The 14,987-nt window shown below is 34.5% G+C and overlaps 4 protein-coding genes across 6 annotated transcripts; 2 read left to right on the top strand and 2 right to left on the bottom strand.

Moving 5' to 3' along the window:
• Window positions 1-29: 29 nt before the first annotated feature.
• Window positions 30-2,607, bottom strand: LOC126858388 (WD repeat-containing protein 89). The gene is made up of 7 exons (XM_050608661.1): window positions 2,257-2,607; window positions 1,779-2,005; window positions 1,360-1,694; window positions 1,152-1,280; window positions 947-1,041; window positions 579-681; window positions 30-499 (listed from the first exon to the last, which is right to left on the bottom strand). Exons 1-7 carry the CDS (start codon window positions 2,421-2,423, stop codon window positions 350-352), a joined length of 1,206 nt encoding a protein of 401 aa, XP_050464618.1. The 5' UTR covers window positions 2,424-2,607; the 3' UTR covers window positions 30-349.
• A 137-nt stretch (window positions 2,608-2,744) lies between these two features.
• On the top strand, window positions 2,745-5,852 carry LOC126858382 (protein tumorous imaginal discs, mitochondrial-like). 2 transcript variants are annotated; one of them, XM_050608654.1, is made up of 6 exons: window positions 2,745-2,959; window positions 3,393-3,853; window positions 3,927-4,190; window positions 4,272-4,716; window positions 5,062-5,171; window positions 5,514-5,659. In XM_050608654.1, exons 1-5 carry the CDS (start codon window positions 2,764-2,766, stop codon window positions 5,160-5,162), a joined length of 1,467 nt encoding a protein of 488 aa, XP_050464611.1. In that variant the 5' UTR covers window positions 2,745-2,763; the 3' UTR covers window positions 5,163-5,171; window positions 5,514-5,659. The 2 variants fall into 2 exon arrangements, with proteins under 2 accessions (XP_050464611.1, XP_050464610.1); XM_050608653.1 differs by lacking the exon at window positions 5,062-5,171 and having other exon boundaries at window positions 5,514-5,852.
• A 576-nt stretch (window positions 5,853-6,428) lies between these two features.
• LOC126858386 (potassium channel subfamily K member 10-like) lies at window positions 6,429-8,879 on the bottom strand. Of its 2 annotated transcripts, none has more exons than XM_050608657.1 (5): window positions 8,543-8,879; window positions 7,768-8,007; window positions 7,366-7,698; window positions 6,980-7,210; window positions 6,429-6,833 (listed from the first exon to the last, which is right to left on the bottom strand). In XM_050608657.1, the coding sequence occupies exons 1-5, from the start codon at window positions 8,877-8,879 to the stop codon at window positions 6,577-6,579; spliced, it is 1,398 nt and encodes a 465-aa protein (XP_050464614.1). In that variant the 3' UTR covers window positions 6,429-6,576. The 2 variants fall into 2 exon arrangements, with proteins under 2 accessions (XP_050464614.1, XP_050464615.1); XM_050608658.1 differs by having other exon boundaries at window positions 7,768-7,998.
• LOC126858387 (beta-1,4-glucuronyltransferase 1-like) lies at window positions 8,785-14,904 on the top strand. Its single transcript, XM_050608660.1, has 7 exons — window positions 8,785-8,887; window positions 10,460-10,707; window positions 11,432-11,780; window positions 12,092-12,314; window positions 13,388-13,773; window positions 13,934-14,135; window positions 14,447-14,904. The coding sequence occupies exons 3-7, from the start codon at window positions 11,443-11,445 to the stop codon at window positions 14,657-14,659; spliced, it is 1,362 nt and encodes a 453-aa protein (XP_050464617.1). The 5' UTR covers window positions 8,785-8,887; window positions 10,460-10,707; window positions 11,432-11,442; the 3' UTR covers window positions 14,660-14,904.
• The last annotated feature ends 83 nt before the right edge of the window (window positions 14,905-14,987 follow it).

Genomic DNA, 14,987 nt, shown 5'->3' with positions numbered 1-14,987 from the left:
TTTTCATAAGTCTGTTCTTTTCTTCTTTGTCTAATTAATTCCACATATTCGCGGTTATACGTGATTTACATTCCTTTGCATTTACACGGTACCCGTGACTGCATTTTTTAATCAGTATATAAGTGTGATTCGCCGTTGAATAATTAATCGCATAAACAAATAATATACCTATTTATTATAAATGTACATACTACTGTTATTGTAATAAAGAAGAATGTGAGGAAAATATAAATATATATAGTATAATTATATGACTCTTCGATCGGCGTGCTTTGTTAGTTTTATTGTACATTTATTTCTTACAAAATTTTCGTATATAACAATCTTTACCTTTTTATCGTTTGTATGTTTAATAGGGTTTAGTTCTGTGATGTCGATCGCGAGCTTTTCCATTGCTAATTTTAGTCAACATCTTGCAGAAGGAATTTTGTTGCGTCGCTTCCGCTTGCTGCCATATATTGATAATACTTCCCTCGCCAACTGTCACCAAACAATTACTCTGCAAAACGAAGATACGAAATCATATCAATAATTTTTTAAGTTGCGAAGAGTGTGTAATTCCTTCTGAATCTACTTACTTTTTCATGTATCCAACTATCCCGTACTATTTGCTTATTTCCTATCATCTCGTGACATGTTTCCAGACGATTCTTCATGATGTTCAAGCATCTTAGATTCTCCCTGAAAAGAATATGAATGTTTTATAATTTGTATTATATAGATTGGATATACATGTTAATATACTGTTCAAAATAGTCGGGAAATTATATCCTGGAATAATTTTTTGTAGGAATAATTTCACTAAATGTGAATTCCATATTTTTAAAAATTTTAATGTTTTTGAATTATATATATATATATATATATATATATATATATATATATATATATATATATAGTCATAAAAAACACTATGATAAGTTATCAATTATCAAACTATAAATACCCTTTAGCTGTACTAGAACCTGCTAGCAGAAATGGTTGTCCGAATGCATTTGTAGCATGGAATCTCACTAAATAGCAACTATCAGGATCATCATTCTATAAAGAACAAGATTCATCTCGAGATTATTCTTCAAGAAAAATTATAGAAATAATAAAAAAAAAATATATACAAGGAATTATAATGAAAAGAAGAAAAATATGCGAACCTGTGATACAACCAACTGATTTCGCATAAATGTTGCATATGCACTGGCACCTTCACAATCCCATAATTGTAATGTATGTGTATGTGTTGTACACCACAGAGAATCATCAGTTAACCAACCTAGCCTATCCTGAAAAAAAACTGATATTAATATAAAAAATTTTTTCTATACTCTATTTCACATTAAATGTGCAAGATATTCCTCTTACCACTGATGATTCAGTGTTCAATGAGCATGTTAAGGCCAAATCCTCAGAAGGCTGCGTGAGATCAAATATATTCATTAGACCATCTGTACTACCAGATGCCAAGACATTCTGCTTTACAGAATGAAAACTTAGACAAGTGACATCATCCATATGAGATTCCCAATATCCACCAAGGAGATTGTTTTTATTTTCCATTTTAGAACCATTATATCTCACATCCCAAAACAAAATAAATGCATCTCCACCTGTGTGTTCTGTTCCACCAGCTATGAGTCTATCATCACAGTTAATATCAAAGCTGGCCAAAGGTTTTGTTTTGCCATTCTCTGTGCTATCTAAAATATATATTAAAATATAAGAAGAATATATTATAATAGTTAAAGTTTTTACAATGAAAAATTGTTTATTGAAGATAATACCTTTAAATTCTGCCACGACCTTTCCCTTAGCACGCAAATCACAAGCTGTGATTTGTCCATCGTTAGTAGCAGTATATAATATATTTCTGGAAGTATGACTGAATTTAACTCCCACAATAGGCGCTTGATTGTGTTCTAGCGTAATCACTCGATTTAATGACTCACCAACAGAATATATTACACATGAATGATCTGATAATGCTGCTCCGATTCTAAATTCTGGTTCACTGTAATATAACAAGCAATGATTCGTAATTAAAAATCAAATTAATTGTCAAAGTGTTCCAACTTATTGATATTTTCAAGAAAGATTATAGAGCTACATTTAAACATGTATATTAAAATTACCTAAATTGTTGAAAATAAAATATATATTGCTAGATAATATACAGATTTAAAAAATACAATAGTAAAAATGTTATTCCTTTTTTTTTTGCAGATTTAATGTTAAATGTTAAGAAAATATAAAAAGATTTACCTTTGAGTTCCACAAACGGAGAGAATGTAGTTTCGATCGTGTGACACTGTCTCTTCCATTAATAACGTCAGCTCGCTCTTCTTACCAATCTTCTCATTGTTTTGTTCGATTGAGTCTATGCTATTCTCGACATTCAATCTCTTCAATGACTCTATTATCTTCGACATGCCGCTAACGTTCGGAAAACGTGTCACGTATTTAGGGTCAAATCAGAAACGTAAATATAGGCTGCGGTCGGAAAAATGCTAGAAATGCTTCGAAGCATTTGATTGACTAATCAGGACAAAAAGAGCAAAAATTTCTTTATTCTGATTGGTTAATGTAATGCTTCGAAACATTTCTAACGTCTTCCCGCAGCTATATATACACACAATTTGATGTGAGTTGAGAAGTTGCGTCATCGCATATATATGTAGAGGGCGCAAGTTGCGTCATCGCATATATATGTAGAGGGCGCAAGTAACGCCGAGGACTGTTTGCGAGCCATGCGTCAATGCGCCATGCGCCATGCGTCTTTCGTGCAACATGGCGACCGGCAAAGGACTGATTGTGATTTTCCTTCCGAGAACTATCAATTTTATTGGCAACAATAAACTAAAAAAATTCTCATGCAACGTTCTACAGCAGGGCAACACGTGTCGGCGACACCTGATGACCGTTGCGTCGACTGTCGGCTGTCTGAATCGCGACAAAGCAGAAAAAAGTAAAGTATATACCTTCGTTATCGAATTTTTGGATTACATCATTGTCCAATGGAATTACATTAGGTTCAAAGTAGTTCCTTCGTCGGTTCGTCGACGACTTTCTCGCGTCAGCGTTTTAATCGCTCGTACTTATGTCCCTCATTTCTGCCATCGTTTAATACGTGTTGCACATACGCCGATTTTCTAACACATTAACATAACCTATAATTTCGCGCTATCTATATGTGTATAGAATATATACAATGTTCCAGAAAAATCTGACAACAGATATTTTTTTTCTTGACATTATTTATATAATCAGCATTATACAATCTGATCTCCAATCGAATTCTATATCTCTAGAATAGATACTTAAACAATTAAAATCTATATGTAATCTAAGATAAGAGTTTTTGATGTTTGATGAAAATTCTTTTCTTATTTTTATTTTAGATACTTTAGGAAGGATAGTGCAATCACATAGAGCCATACATTTAACAAATAGATTGTTAAAACGCAATTATTACGAGATTCTGGGTGTTTCCAAGAATGCCTCAGCCAAAGACATAAAAAAGGCATATTATCAATTAGCTAAAAAATACCATCCTGATACAAATAAAGGAGATCCGGATGCTAGTAAAAAGTTTCAGGAAGTTTCCGAAGCTTATGAAGTATTAAGCGATGATACTAAGAGGAAGGAATTTGATACATGGGGTGCAACTTCTGAACAAATGGGGATGGGAATGGGTAATCAGGGATCCAAAAATTACAATCAACACTGGCAATATAGATCATCTGTTAACGCGGAGGAATTGTTTAGAAAAATATTTGGCGATGCTGGATTTCAAAGCGGAGCCTTTAATGACTTTGAAGATTTTGCAGAGACAACATACGGTTTCGGAGCAGCTCAAGAAGTAAATATCTGTTGTATTTATTTTCTAATTATTATAGCATTATTAAATCTAATATTCTCTTCTTTTTACACAGGTAATAATGAATTTAACATTTTCCCAAGCTGCCAGAGGTGTGAATAAAGATATCGAGGTAAATGTAATAGACGTTTGTCCGAAATGTCGTGGCTCACGTTGCGAGCTCGGGACGAAACCGGCAAAATGTCACTACTGCAACGGTACAGGAATGGAAACAATAAGCACTGGCCCTTTCGTAATGAGCTCGACCTGTCGATATTGTCAAGGCACAAGAATACACATCAAATTTCCTTGCACAGAGTGTCAAGCGAAAGGACAAACGGTACGAATACTTCTTGTTCACTTATCATCAAGAATTCATTTTCTTATTTTATCATATGTTTTAATCGCTGCATTTTTATAGGTACAACGTAAAAGAGTGACAGTACCGGTTCCCGCCGGAGTGGAAGATGGTCAAACGATTCGTATGCCGATCGGTAACAAGGAGATATTCGTGACATTCCGTGTAGAAAAGTCCCGATATTTTCGCCGCGATGGCCCCGACGTGCACACCGAAGCAGGAATCTCGCTGGCACAAGCGGTGCTGGGCGGTACGATACGAGTGGAAGGCGTATATGAGGATCAGACTATCCAAATAACGCCAGGCACATCGTCCCACACACGGATCCGTTTGAGTGGCAAAGGGTTAAAGAAGGTCAATGGAGTTGGTTACGGCGATCATTACGTGACCATTAAAGTCATAGTGCCTAAAAAATTGACCGATAAGCAGCGAGCGTTGTTACAAGCGTACGCCGAGCTTGAGACCGATACCCCCGGCAATATATATGGTGTAACATATAAAACAGACGGTAAGGACAAACATTTAAAAAAAAAAAAATTCAATCGTCATTTATAATAGAATATATATTCCTTTGACATCCTTATTATATCTTACATTATAATAATTCATCTCGATTTACACACACTTGTGAGTCGCTTGAGTTTTCTTCGATTGTACCTGCTATTATTAATTAAATAAACATTTGAAATGCATTTTATTGGCGTTTGAAATGAAACAAAAGAGTTTTCCTCTCTCACAGGAAAATTTTTGCAATAACAATAAAAGTTAAAATAACAAAGATTGATTCAAAATCTTGTAAAATACATGTATTGCTTTAAATCTCCTTCATCAGTAGCTTCATTGTTTTTTCTAGGCACAGCAGGTCCAAAGATACAAACTCAAGCGAGACAAGATGTTCAAAATGATCAAAATGATGGTCTGCTTGGAAAAATTAAAAAAGCTATATTTGGATAAGAGCAAGTAGTAAGTAAATTGTTGGAAAGAGCATAACTTATTTCTACAATTCATTTATCACCTAAATACATAATACCTTTTAGTTATTAGATCAAAATATTTTTTCTTTTATAAGAAAAACTGTAAGTATTTTTATTAATAATTTCCTAATTCTGTGCCCAGATTAACCGAAGTATATTTGAGTTATAAATGCTTTTGAGTCTATTTTATGGCACAAAAATTTCATACGATAAAAATATTTATCACAATTTTAAATTGTTATGAAATCAGCTAAGTTTCTTTGATAGCATATATCGCATACTGATACGAAAGAATACAAAAATATTGTTACAATCTATTATTTATCCACAGGTACAAAAGAAAGTTACTCAGGTCCGCTACACTTGGTGGAGTCTATACGAATAGCATTAGGAAATTCGTCTAATCACGAAAAACAATCTTTGTCATCTGAGCCCGAACATCCGGGAGATAAACACTACAATAGACCTGTGCATACCAAAGCCACATCGGATGCTGGCAGCAAAAATAACACTAATGCTGCTGAAATGCAACGGCAGAAAATGCCTTAGATATAATTATGTAACATCTAAAGCAATCTATAGAAATCTAGAGAATGCTGTATTGCTAATAAATACAAAAATATTGCATACGTGCTATTGGATATATTTGGATATATTAATATTATATATATATTAAATTATAATATTATATATATGTAATATATATATATATATATATATATATATATATATATATATATATATATATATATTACATATATATATTAATTATATCAAATCATATCAAATTAATATTATATACAATATTAATATTATTACAAATGGGAATTGTAAAGGGCATATATTGCAGTTATGTACACTTTTGATCAAGCTAAATAAAAGCATGATGTGGATAATCATTACGAATATGAATAAGTGAACCAGCCTGATATCGCTTAGATATCCCAGTTGTACAGTTGTATTGTAGCGTACAAGTTTGTCTTTATTTGTTACATTTTATTTAAATAAAGTGTACATGGAGGTACAAGTATACAAATTTATCCATTTCAATTATGTGACAATGTATATTAAATGTAAAATGAGAAATTTAACATCATTTATATCTTTCTGCATACTTGGAACTGCATGTATTCTTTCGTATTTTGCCATTTTTTTCTTTCCTTTAAAAATTGTTATCTATGTAGATATAAATTGTACAAAAGATCTGTGTTTTGACAATTGAATTAATATGTTTGATAACGAAGTGTTTCAATTTGCGAAATAGAAAAAGATTCATTGTTCTATATTTTTTTCGCATAATTTAATTACAGATATCTTAACAGTTCATTATCGAACGCATTAGAACGTATGGCAAAGACAATATGGATTATTTAATAAATAAATTCTATGAAAATTTAAGCTTCGATCAACAAACCGTATTTCAGTCCGATATTTGTGAGACTCTGCGTCGCTGATACTCGTAACACAGCTACCACTATCGCCGCAATAATGACAGCACCTTCTAAATACAGACCATATAATATCCGTACGTGACCGACAATAGTGGAAAGACCGCCCGCCGCAGTGAAGTCCAACGGAAACAATACACTCGCCGCAATCGGCCTCGATCGCGCTATACCAAAGCACAGTATTCCCAAAATATAGTAAGCAACTACAATAGAAACACAGATGGTTTACTTTAATTATTATATTCACTTTATTATTGTCTAAGTAATTATTATATTTTGATTCATAAAAGCTATTCTCTGTAATTTTTGTACAAATTTACGTGTGACAATAATTCGAATAATTATTTACTTGAACAGGCAAATGGTAGAACTTTGACCCATCTTGGCATCGGCATCGTGGAATAAGATTCCACGTTCTTGTGTCGCAAGTCTCGTTTGGCATTCGCGTATCTTTGCAGACGAACTGCTATCATCACGCCGAAATTTAATATGAGAAGAAAATGCGCGGGAATGCCGATAATGGCAAAAATTACTCCTACTGTGCGACCTGTAGTAGTTCGCGGAACAGGCGCTCCGAAACCTGTAAAATTTAAGAATACAGCAGGAATAAATGGAGAAGATATGAGACAATTTTTAGAATATAGAAAAAATTAATGTGTACTCATATTTATATATAGAGTCAATTTTTCAAGCAAATTATTTAAAAATTAATTTCTATATGTATAATTAACATGCCTAAAGTAGTGATTAGCGATATAGCGAATAGCACACAACCAGGAAATGTCCACAACTGTCCGCTATTGCCACCCTCGCCGTAGCCGGAACTAACAGCAACTAGAAGAAGTTCCTCGTGTTTGGCCACATACTGACGAACTTTGTCGCTCCATAACGGCTCCACATCTTCATCCCGTTCTGTACGCAATTGTCGCAACTCCGTCGCCAGACCGATCGCCAGATCTTTCTGCATGTTCTTCAGCGACACGACCTGTTCGCGTTCGCGAGGTTCTTCCGCGGCACAAAATGCCGCCGCGCCTGCTACCGTCCACATAACGAGCAACCATAAAAGACCTGCGACGAATAATATTAAATTGTTAAATGCCATATTGAAATTATAAAATTTGAATCAGCTGAGCATACCAAATTGCGAGAACGATAATCGTCCCAAAAATTTTAAATACGTCCAGACTCTCGATGAATCGGAAGAGGAATTTCCATTATCCTCTTCAATGTTTCTGAGAGATGGCAATACTCTCAATCGTAGCGGTAATCCTTCTATGGTTTGAATAGCCACGGATTTTGTCCAATTCGTTGGTATCATACCGTTTTTCAAGCGAGGCGAGATATCCGTAGATATCGTGGTTGGTGTATCTGTAATATCTATTTTTAAATTATTATTTATATACGGTAAAAAAGAAAACAAATTTTATAACGTACATGAGGCAATCTTTCATGTATAACGTGTGTATAAAGATATTGTCTTCGGATGTTTTTTTTTATAAGTTAAAAATTCACCGGGGTATATCGAAAAATGATTATAAAGAATATGTCAAGTCAATTTGTCTTTAGGTTCTCGATGAAAGTTGCATCAAGAAAATGCACAGTGATCGATTATGTATGCTTGAAACTTGGTACTGTATACATGTTCCCTCTTATTAATGTTATACCGTTCCCTCCATATGAAATACTATTACATGATAGGCTTTTTTCAATGCCTTTTTTTACACGCGCGCGCATCATTATAGGATATTAATTATTGATTATCCAAAAATATATTTTACAAGCCTGCTTGCAACATATCTTCAACTTTTCTTGCATTATTATACTTTTTTTTTCAATATTATTTTTTCAATGTTTTATTTATATTATATATATAAATTAAAATTTGATTTACAGTGGTATGAATAATACCTACCAACGCCGCAGACGACATCATCATCGTCATCCTTCTCATCGTTTGCATGATGTTCCATCATCCTCACGCAAAACTCAGTAATACTATGACGTGCAGCAGCATTCTTGAAAAGCGTAGGTGCATCCCTGACTCGCGGATAAACCAAATTTCTGCAGAGGTGACGGTTCTGTTTTCCGGTGCCGAAGATAAGAGAAAGTCGCGGGTCCACGGCATGTCTGCGCGGCACGGCCACGTCGGATGCCGGAGTGCGTGGTAACGTCGCGATGTCCAGCACGTCACTGACGGGCGTCGCGACGCTCCCAACAGCCAGTGGTTGCGGAAAAAGTGGCACATGCATCGGTTAAGGTCAAGATTATGACCGCGCTCTACAATCTGATCATAGTCTCTCGTAATCGATTATATAATCCATATTTCACGCATCGTGCTCTTTCCTCATTTCAATGTTCCTCGGTCCTCGGTTCTTTCTAGGAGATTCGTCTCAACTGGGCAATGATGTCCCCACACACTTGTTGAACTGTCTCATCCCGCAAAGCATTCTTCAGACGCCTTCCTTCTTCAGTATTCCCAAGGACCTGTATAGCTAGAGACTTCGATTCTAATAAATTTCGATCCGTCGCGCAATTGCAATTTTCATTTACCTATTTTTTGTAGGATTTTTTGTTGCTTATTCATGCAAAAGCATAAAAGTTCGATCGATAAGCTTTGCACGGAAACAATGCTTTATGTTTTATTAATAATAATACTGTATCTCTATGTTGTTGAATATACATTACATGGATTATGGTGATAATAACTGATTTATATGACATTTAATTCGGTAATCAACATATGTCGTATCTTTCACTTAGCTGTAACTATTCCCAAGTAAATAATTTGATAAATATATTTATCTGACCTCGTGGTCAAGTTCCGATAATATAATATTTCAAAATTCATTATCATCAAGAATTAATAATAAAAAAAACCAAAGATAAGGAAAAAGAGAAACAAAATTACACGGGCGATTCAACACCTTGAAGAATCGAAGAACTACTGGTTCTGTGGAACGAAATTTCCATGCATTCGGCACGTTTCACTACCGTATAACCGGAAGAGAGTATGTGTATATAATACTCTTCTGTGTATACGAATCGCGCTGAAATTAGAATACGCTCTTAGAATCAATGACGACGACTCTTAAATAATCCATAGTATTTTGTCTATAACTAATTACACACATTTTCCATCTTTGATTAGACACGCTCGTACGATGAATTTGATATGTAGTGCACTCATTCGACTATATCGTGTCGCAATCACATGTGGTTGTAATTGTTGTAATGCATCATATCAATCACGCAATATTCCAATTTGCAGGCGATTTCTGTAATACGCAATAACCAACATTTATCAATAATTTAATAATTTGTAATTTTAATTGTTACATTTTATATTATATTTTTGTTCGTAACTTTAATTGCCATATTGTGCCATACTTTACATTGTATATTTTTGTCTCATTTCTTTTTGTCCTTATATACGATTTTCATCATTTATAATATGTAAAATATATAAATAATATTCTCTGCGTTCTCTCTGCGCAAAGCAAAGTATCTTCTCAATATGCTTTCATTATTGAATTATCGATCATATGACCTTATTTCCTTACGTACATTTTTCCTCACGTGCAGTGCTTTATTATTCCGCAGATTCTGTATGCACAATGGCTTATATATAAAGTTTCGAAATTCTGCAATATACAATTGAAAAATATAAGACACATTAAAAAAATATAATAAATATGAGAGAAAAAGAGAAAATTATATAAACCTTTGTTAAATTGTAAAAATCAAAATAAAAAATTCGCCATTAAGATATATCTCAGATTGTTAATGGAAATAATTCTAAAAGTATAATCTAAAATTTACATATCATTAGTGGCCTTTTCGTTCTCTTCCTTTGCCCACAATCGCGGCTATGCATCCTCGGTTGCGCATCTTCGCGGTTTGCCAACAGCGTTTGCGCGACATCGATCTGCGATATTTCGCGGTCTCGCCCCTCGGTAAACGTCACCCCGTACCAGTTCGACACGGCGGATGTTCCTCGGAGGACCCGCCGTTTGCGCCTATAATATGGAACATTGTTCTGCAGTTCTCGATCGACGACGAGATCGAGAAATTCCTAAGGTGCGTGAGTTTAGGACTCATAATCCTTTGTTACTGATTCGTCAATTATAACACACATTTACTTGCATGTATCAAATGTATCGTTTCTTAAAATCATTCCACATTGCTAAAAATATAACAGCAACTGAAGATTGAACAATATAGATAATAAAGAATATATAATTTACGTTTTATTCTACAGATATTTTTATCATATAAAACATATTAAGAAATTAAAAGTGTCAAGTATATTCATATGTATAAAATAATAAAAAAAAAGAAAAAGTAATGCAAAAAATATAGAGAAATTTTCACGATTGTATTAAACTTTGCAATGTATTGCATCAAAGGTAAAGCTCAGCGACGTATAAACCGCATGAATATTAAAAATATATATATGCAATAGCAAATATAAATATAATATTATGTAATTTTAGATGCAATATAATATTATCGCGATATTAAACAAAAATTCAAATATTTTTTTGCCATAATTTTTATCTTCTATAGAAGTAGCTTTATTTAAAAAAAAAAGATTTATTTATTTATTTTATTCCCTAATGTTCGCGAAAAAGCCTAACAGTCAGCTGAAAGGGATACACTGCGGCATCTTCTTTGCAAAATTAGTGTTATTATACTCTTGACATATAGTACCACATTTCTTGATTTTGTAAAAATTCCTAGGTGTAAAAATTATATTTAAATTAAATTAACTTAATTCTGAATCTATGTTCTAAATCTTTAGACAAGAAAGCGATGCGTAGCCTTGCTCGCAGGCTTCTAGTATGGCTGGCATTCGTACTGTCCCTCCTGGTGGCCGGTCGTTTGCTGTTCGGCCGCGATTTTCGATTGCCGACAACGACAATCGTTTTTCATGACGATAGCATCTCAATACCGAATAGCGGTCATACGAATTCGCAGCAAGATTCTGGTCCGCCGGGACCGCCCGCTTATGCAGCAGGCATGTACATGACGGGTCGGCAACCCCACAACGGAAGTGCTTGCAAGTGGTATCACGGTTTACCGGATGTTCTTTCTTATCCACCGTCCAGGCTCACTTGGAGCCCCGAAATCGGCGAGAGAAGCCCGTACAGGTACAAAACAAGCACAAAAGATTGTTAATACTTTTATTTTGCTAGAAAATATAATGGTATAGAAAGCGGAGCACGAAGAAAAGTTTGCTCGCACAGCAAATTTATGCTGTCGTATGACAAAGTTTATCAATTATCGTATTTACAAAAACATTTATTAATATTATTTTTATTTAAAATATATCAAATAATTTGTTAGGAAAATGTATATAATAGTAAAATGTTTGATTCGCTTTCGCGTATAAACTATACGCTTTCGAATATAAATGAATGATGGTTTTGCTATAATGGCGAAATTCTTTTTCTCCGTGCAGAGTCCTACCATTCGTGTTGCGCGGCTCCACCGAAGCGACAGACGGGTTGCCGCAAGTCACGCTATCCACACATGCCACTGCCGATCAGGTTTACGGAATCGTGGAGCTGGCCAGACGATGGGAAGGACCGCTCAGCCTGGCGGTGTTCGCGCCAGGCCTCGATGCCGGCCTCGCTGTCGCTCAACTTGATCGGGCCTGTCGATGCGAGCCTGCCATGTACAAGGTCTCCTTCAACTTCTATATCACGAATCTCGTCTGTCATGCAATACAATGTCGACTCTCAAAGTTTTCATATACTTTTGTCAATATACTCGGAAGCCCCTAAATGTCGCTTCTAGAATATCCTATATGAAAAAGATAATTTATATTATCAAGTACACACAAGCAATTATTTATAGATATACTTTTCATTAATTTTCATGAAAATTATTTCATCCGTTTTCTTATGTAAATATAATTTGATATCATATAGATCGAGTTCTTTTTTAAGATTTTTTTTATGGTTAAAATAATTTTCTAGATATATGAGATCGTTCACATGGCATATATTAGTTGATGAAGCAGAATCGATATGGATATGCCTGCTACAAAAGCATGATAGACGCGGATTCCGTTATGTCAATACGCACACCTGCGATTAGCACAACCGTTTTAATCCATATGGAATGCCAATTGTCCTAATTAAGATTCTATGGATTAAGAACATTTAATTCTAATTGTAAGTGCAATTCTTAAATAGAAGCTATAAAGAAATGTCGAACTATAATTGCTTGTATTATAGATCTTGTGCAAGAGCATCCTAAATTACACGAAAATCTTACAGATTAACAAATTAATATTTAACATAACGTAAATAATACAAAAGAAATCCAAAAATATAAAATATTAGACAGGATATTAATTTATCAAAATGAGATTTCTTATTTAAGATACAAATCTAGATAAGAATCAAATTCGTAAATAAATAATATATATATATATATATATATATATATATATATATATCTTGGAAATAATCTAAAATTTAAAATGTATGTTTTAACTAAAAATCCAAATCATTACGAACTGTTCTACCTATCATAGCAGATGCTAACAATATTAGTAAAAAGTGATAAGATATGTATTGAGATTGATTATGAATGCAATCTTCTCTTCTTTTTTACAAGCCATCTATCTCTCTTAGAACACATTATCTACCTACGCTTTTTTCTTGCTACCGTTCTATTTTCATATATATTTTTTAGTACAGAATTAGCAGAGAATTTGCACCTTGATTGAAGGACCCGACCATCGTAGGTTTCCGTCCACTTGGTGTTTCCGGCCGGTCGACCGCCCGCTCTAAGTGCGATCAGTACTCGAGGCGATTGCGCCGCCTCTGATCTTCAGTGGCGACAGGCCGATACCGAGAGGCGAAAGATGAGCATGACATATCCGATCAACGTTGCCCGGAACGTGGCGAGAACGGCGGCAAACACGTCTCGTGTGCTGGTGTCGGACATCGAGCTGCTGCCAAGCGCGCGGCTGGCTTCCGGTTTCATGAACATGGTACATCAGAGACCGCCCAAGATCGGCGTAATCTTCGTCATACCCGTTTTCGAGATAGAATCCAACGAACCGCCGCCGGCGACGAAGCACGAGCTTCTCGCCGCCTGCCGAGCCGGTTTAGCGATATATTTTCATAGGTAGATTTACACAGAGATTTATGTAACATCAAAATGTTCTAAATTTAAAAATATTAATATACCGACTTTCAAGTAAAATTTCTCAAAAAACAAGCATCCATGTCGACTATAATGTATGTTAAAATAAGATGTCAATGACGACAAGATGGATTTTTCGCAGGTTCCTCTGTCCGCACTGCCAGCGATTTCCCGGATTGACTAGGTGGATGATCAGGCCGGATCCGGGCAGAGTTCGACCGTTGATCATCACCAAAAGGGAATATCCGCATCACAGGTGGGAGCCGGTTTTCATCGGCACGCGCGAGGATCCGCTATACACGGAAGAGATGTCCTGGGAAGGAAAACAGGATAAGATGACCCAGGTATCTTATTTAAATATAGACTGTCTCCCAAATACGGAAAATATTTAAAAAATTTGCGAATAATTATATATTATATATCTGGAAAAATATATAAATTTATATATAAAATTTATATACAAATAAATAAACATAAATTATTATTATTATTAATTATACATATAATAATTATATATATTTATTATATATGTATATATATATATATATATATATATATATATATATATATATATAATTATTTCATTTATTTTTTCTCCATTGGATACTTTCTTGCTTTTATATAATTGAATTTCTATCTTATTCACCTTGTACAGATGTTCGAGATATGTCTTCTGAATTATCGTCTAGTTGTGCTCGATGGTGCCTTTTTAGTGCATACTCCGGGAATCAAGCGGAAAACGCACAAAATTATCGCGGCCACGCAGGAGTTCTTCCGGCCGCACGAAAGGCGAAATGCCAGGATCTATCAACGCGTGACAAAACGTTTAATCAAGCAATATCCGATTAACCATAGGTGCTCGCACTGAGATTTTTAAATATAAACATAATTTTTCCTCTCCTGAAAAAAAATAAAAAAATAAAAATAAAACAGGGCGAAACAGAGAGAGATTACTTGACGCGCAAGCGGTGCCTGATATATCTGTATACGAACGATAGGGGAAATATTTTTCGGCGACATCGCGAGTTTTAATTAGATTTATAGAAGAATATATCAATCGTTTTTCGAATATATCACCGCGGAAATAAAGATTTTTATACGGAAAGAAGTAAATTTTACGGTAATATTCACCTTCGTACACGATTCCTTTTCCGATTAAGCATCTATATTTTTTAACGTTTGATTTTTTTAAATAT

Source organism: Cataglyphis hispanica, chromosome 25 (assembly GCF_021464435.1).
Source record: "Cataglyphis hispanica isolate Lineage 1 chromosome 25, ULB_Chis1_1.0, whole genome shotgun sequence".
Taxonomy (NCBI): Eukaryota; Metazoa; Arthropoda; class Insecta; order Hymenoptera; family Formicidae; genus Cataglyphis; species Cataglyphis hispanica.
The sequence above is the reverse complement of the archived record's forward strand: the minus strand, read 5'-3'. Positions and strand labels throughout refer to the sequence as shown.

Bases quoted from the DNA above. Each gene is read 5' to 3' on its own strand.
- LOC126858388 (XM_050608661.1), bottom strand. From the start codon at position 2,423: ATGTCGAAGATAATAGAGTCATTGAAGAGATTGAATGTCGAGAATAGC. The intron at 2,006-2,256 runs GTAAATCTTTTT...GTTATATTACAG, and splicing joins TCCGTTTGTGGAACTCAAAG to TGAACCAGAATTTAGAATCG. The intron at 500-578 runs GTAAGTAGATTC...TTCGTTTTGCAG, and splicing joins ATAGTTGGATACATGAAAAA to AGTAATTGTTTGGTGACAGT.
- LOC126858382 (XM_050608653.1), top strand. From the start codon at position 2,764: ATGCGTCTTTCGTGCAACATGGCGACCGGCAAAGGACTGATTGTGATT. The intron at 2,960-3,392 runs GTAAAGTATATA...TTTTTATTTTAG, and splicing joins TCGCGACAAAGCAGAAAAAA to ATACTTTAGGAAGGATAGTG. The intron at 4,717-5,513 runs GTAAGGACAAAC...ATTTATCCACAG, and splicing joins TGTAACATATAAAACAGACG to GTACAAAAGAAAGTTACTCA.
- LOC126858386 (XM_050608657.1), bottom strand. From the start codon at position 8,879: ATGCATGTGCCACTTTTTCCGCAACCACTGGCTGTTGGGAGCGTCGCG. The intron at 7,211-7,365 runs GCATGTTAATTA...TAAATTTTACAG, and splicing joins ATCGCTAATCACTACTTTAG to GTTTCGGAGCGCCTGTTCCG. The intron at 6,834-6,979 runs GTAAATAATTAT...TTTCTATTGTAG, and splicing joins TCTACCATTTGCCTGTTCAA to TTGCTTACTATATTTTGGGA.
- LOC126858387 (XM_050608660.1), top strand. From the start codon at position 11,443: ATGCGTAGCCTTGCTCGCAGGCTTCTAGTATGGCTGGCATTCGTACTG. The intron at 13,774-13,933 runs GTAGATTTACAC...GATTTTTCGCAG, and splicing joins TTAGCGATATATTTTCATAG to GTTCCTCTGTCCGCACTGCC. The intron at 14,136-14,446 runs GTATCTTATTTA...CACCTTGTACAG, and splicing joins AACAGGATAAGATGACCCAG to ATGTTCGAGATATGTCTTCT.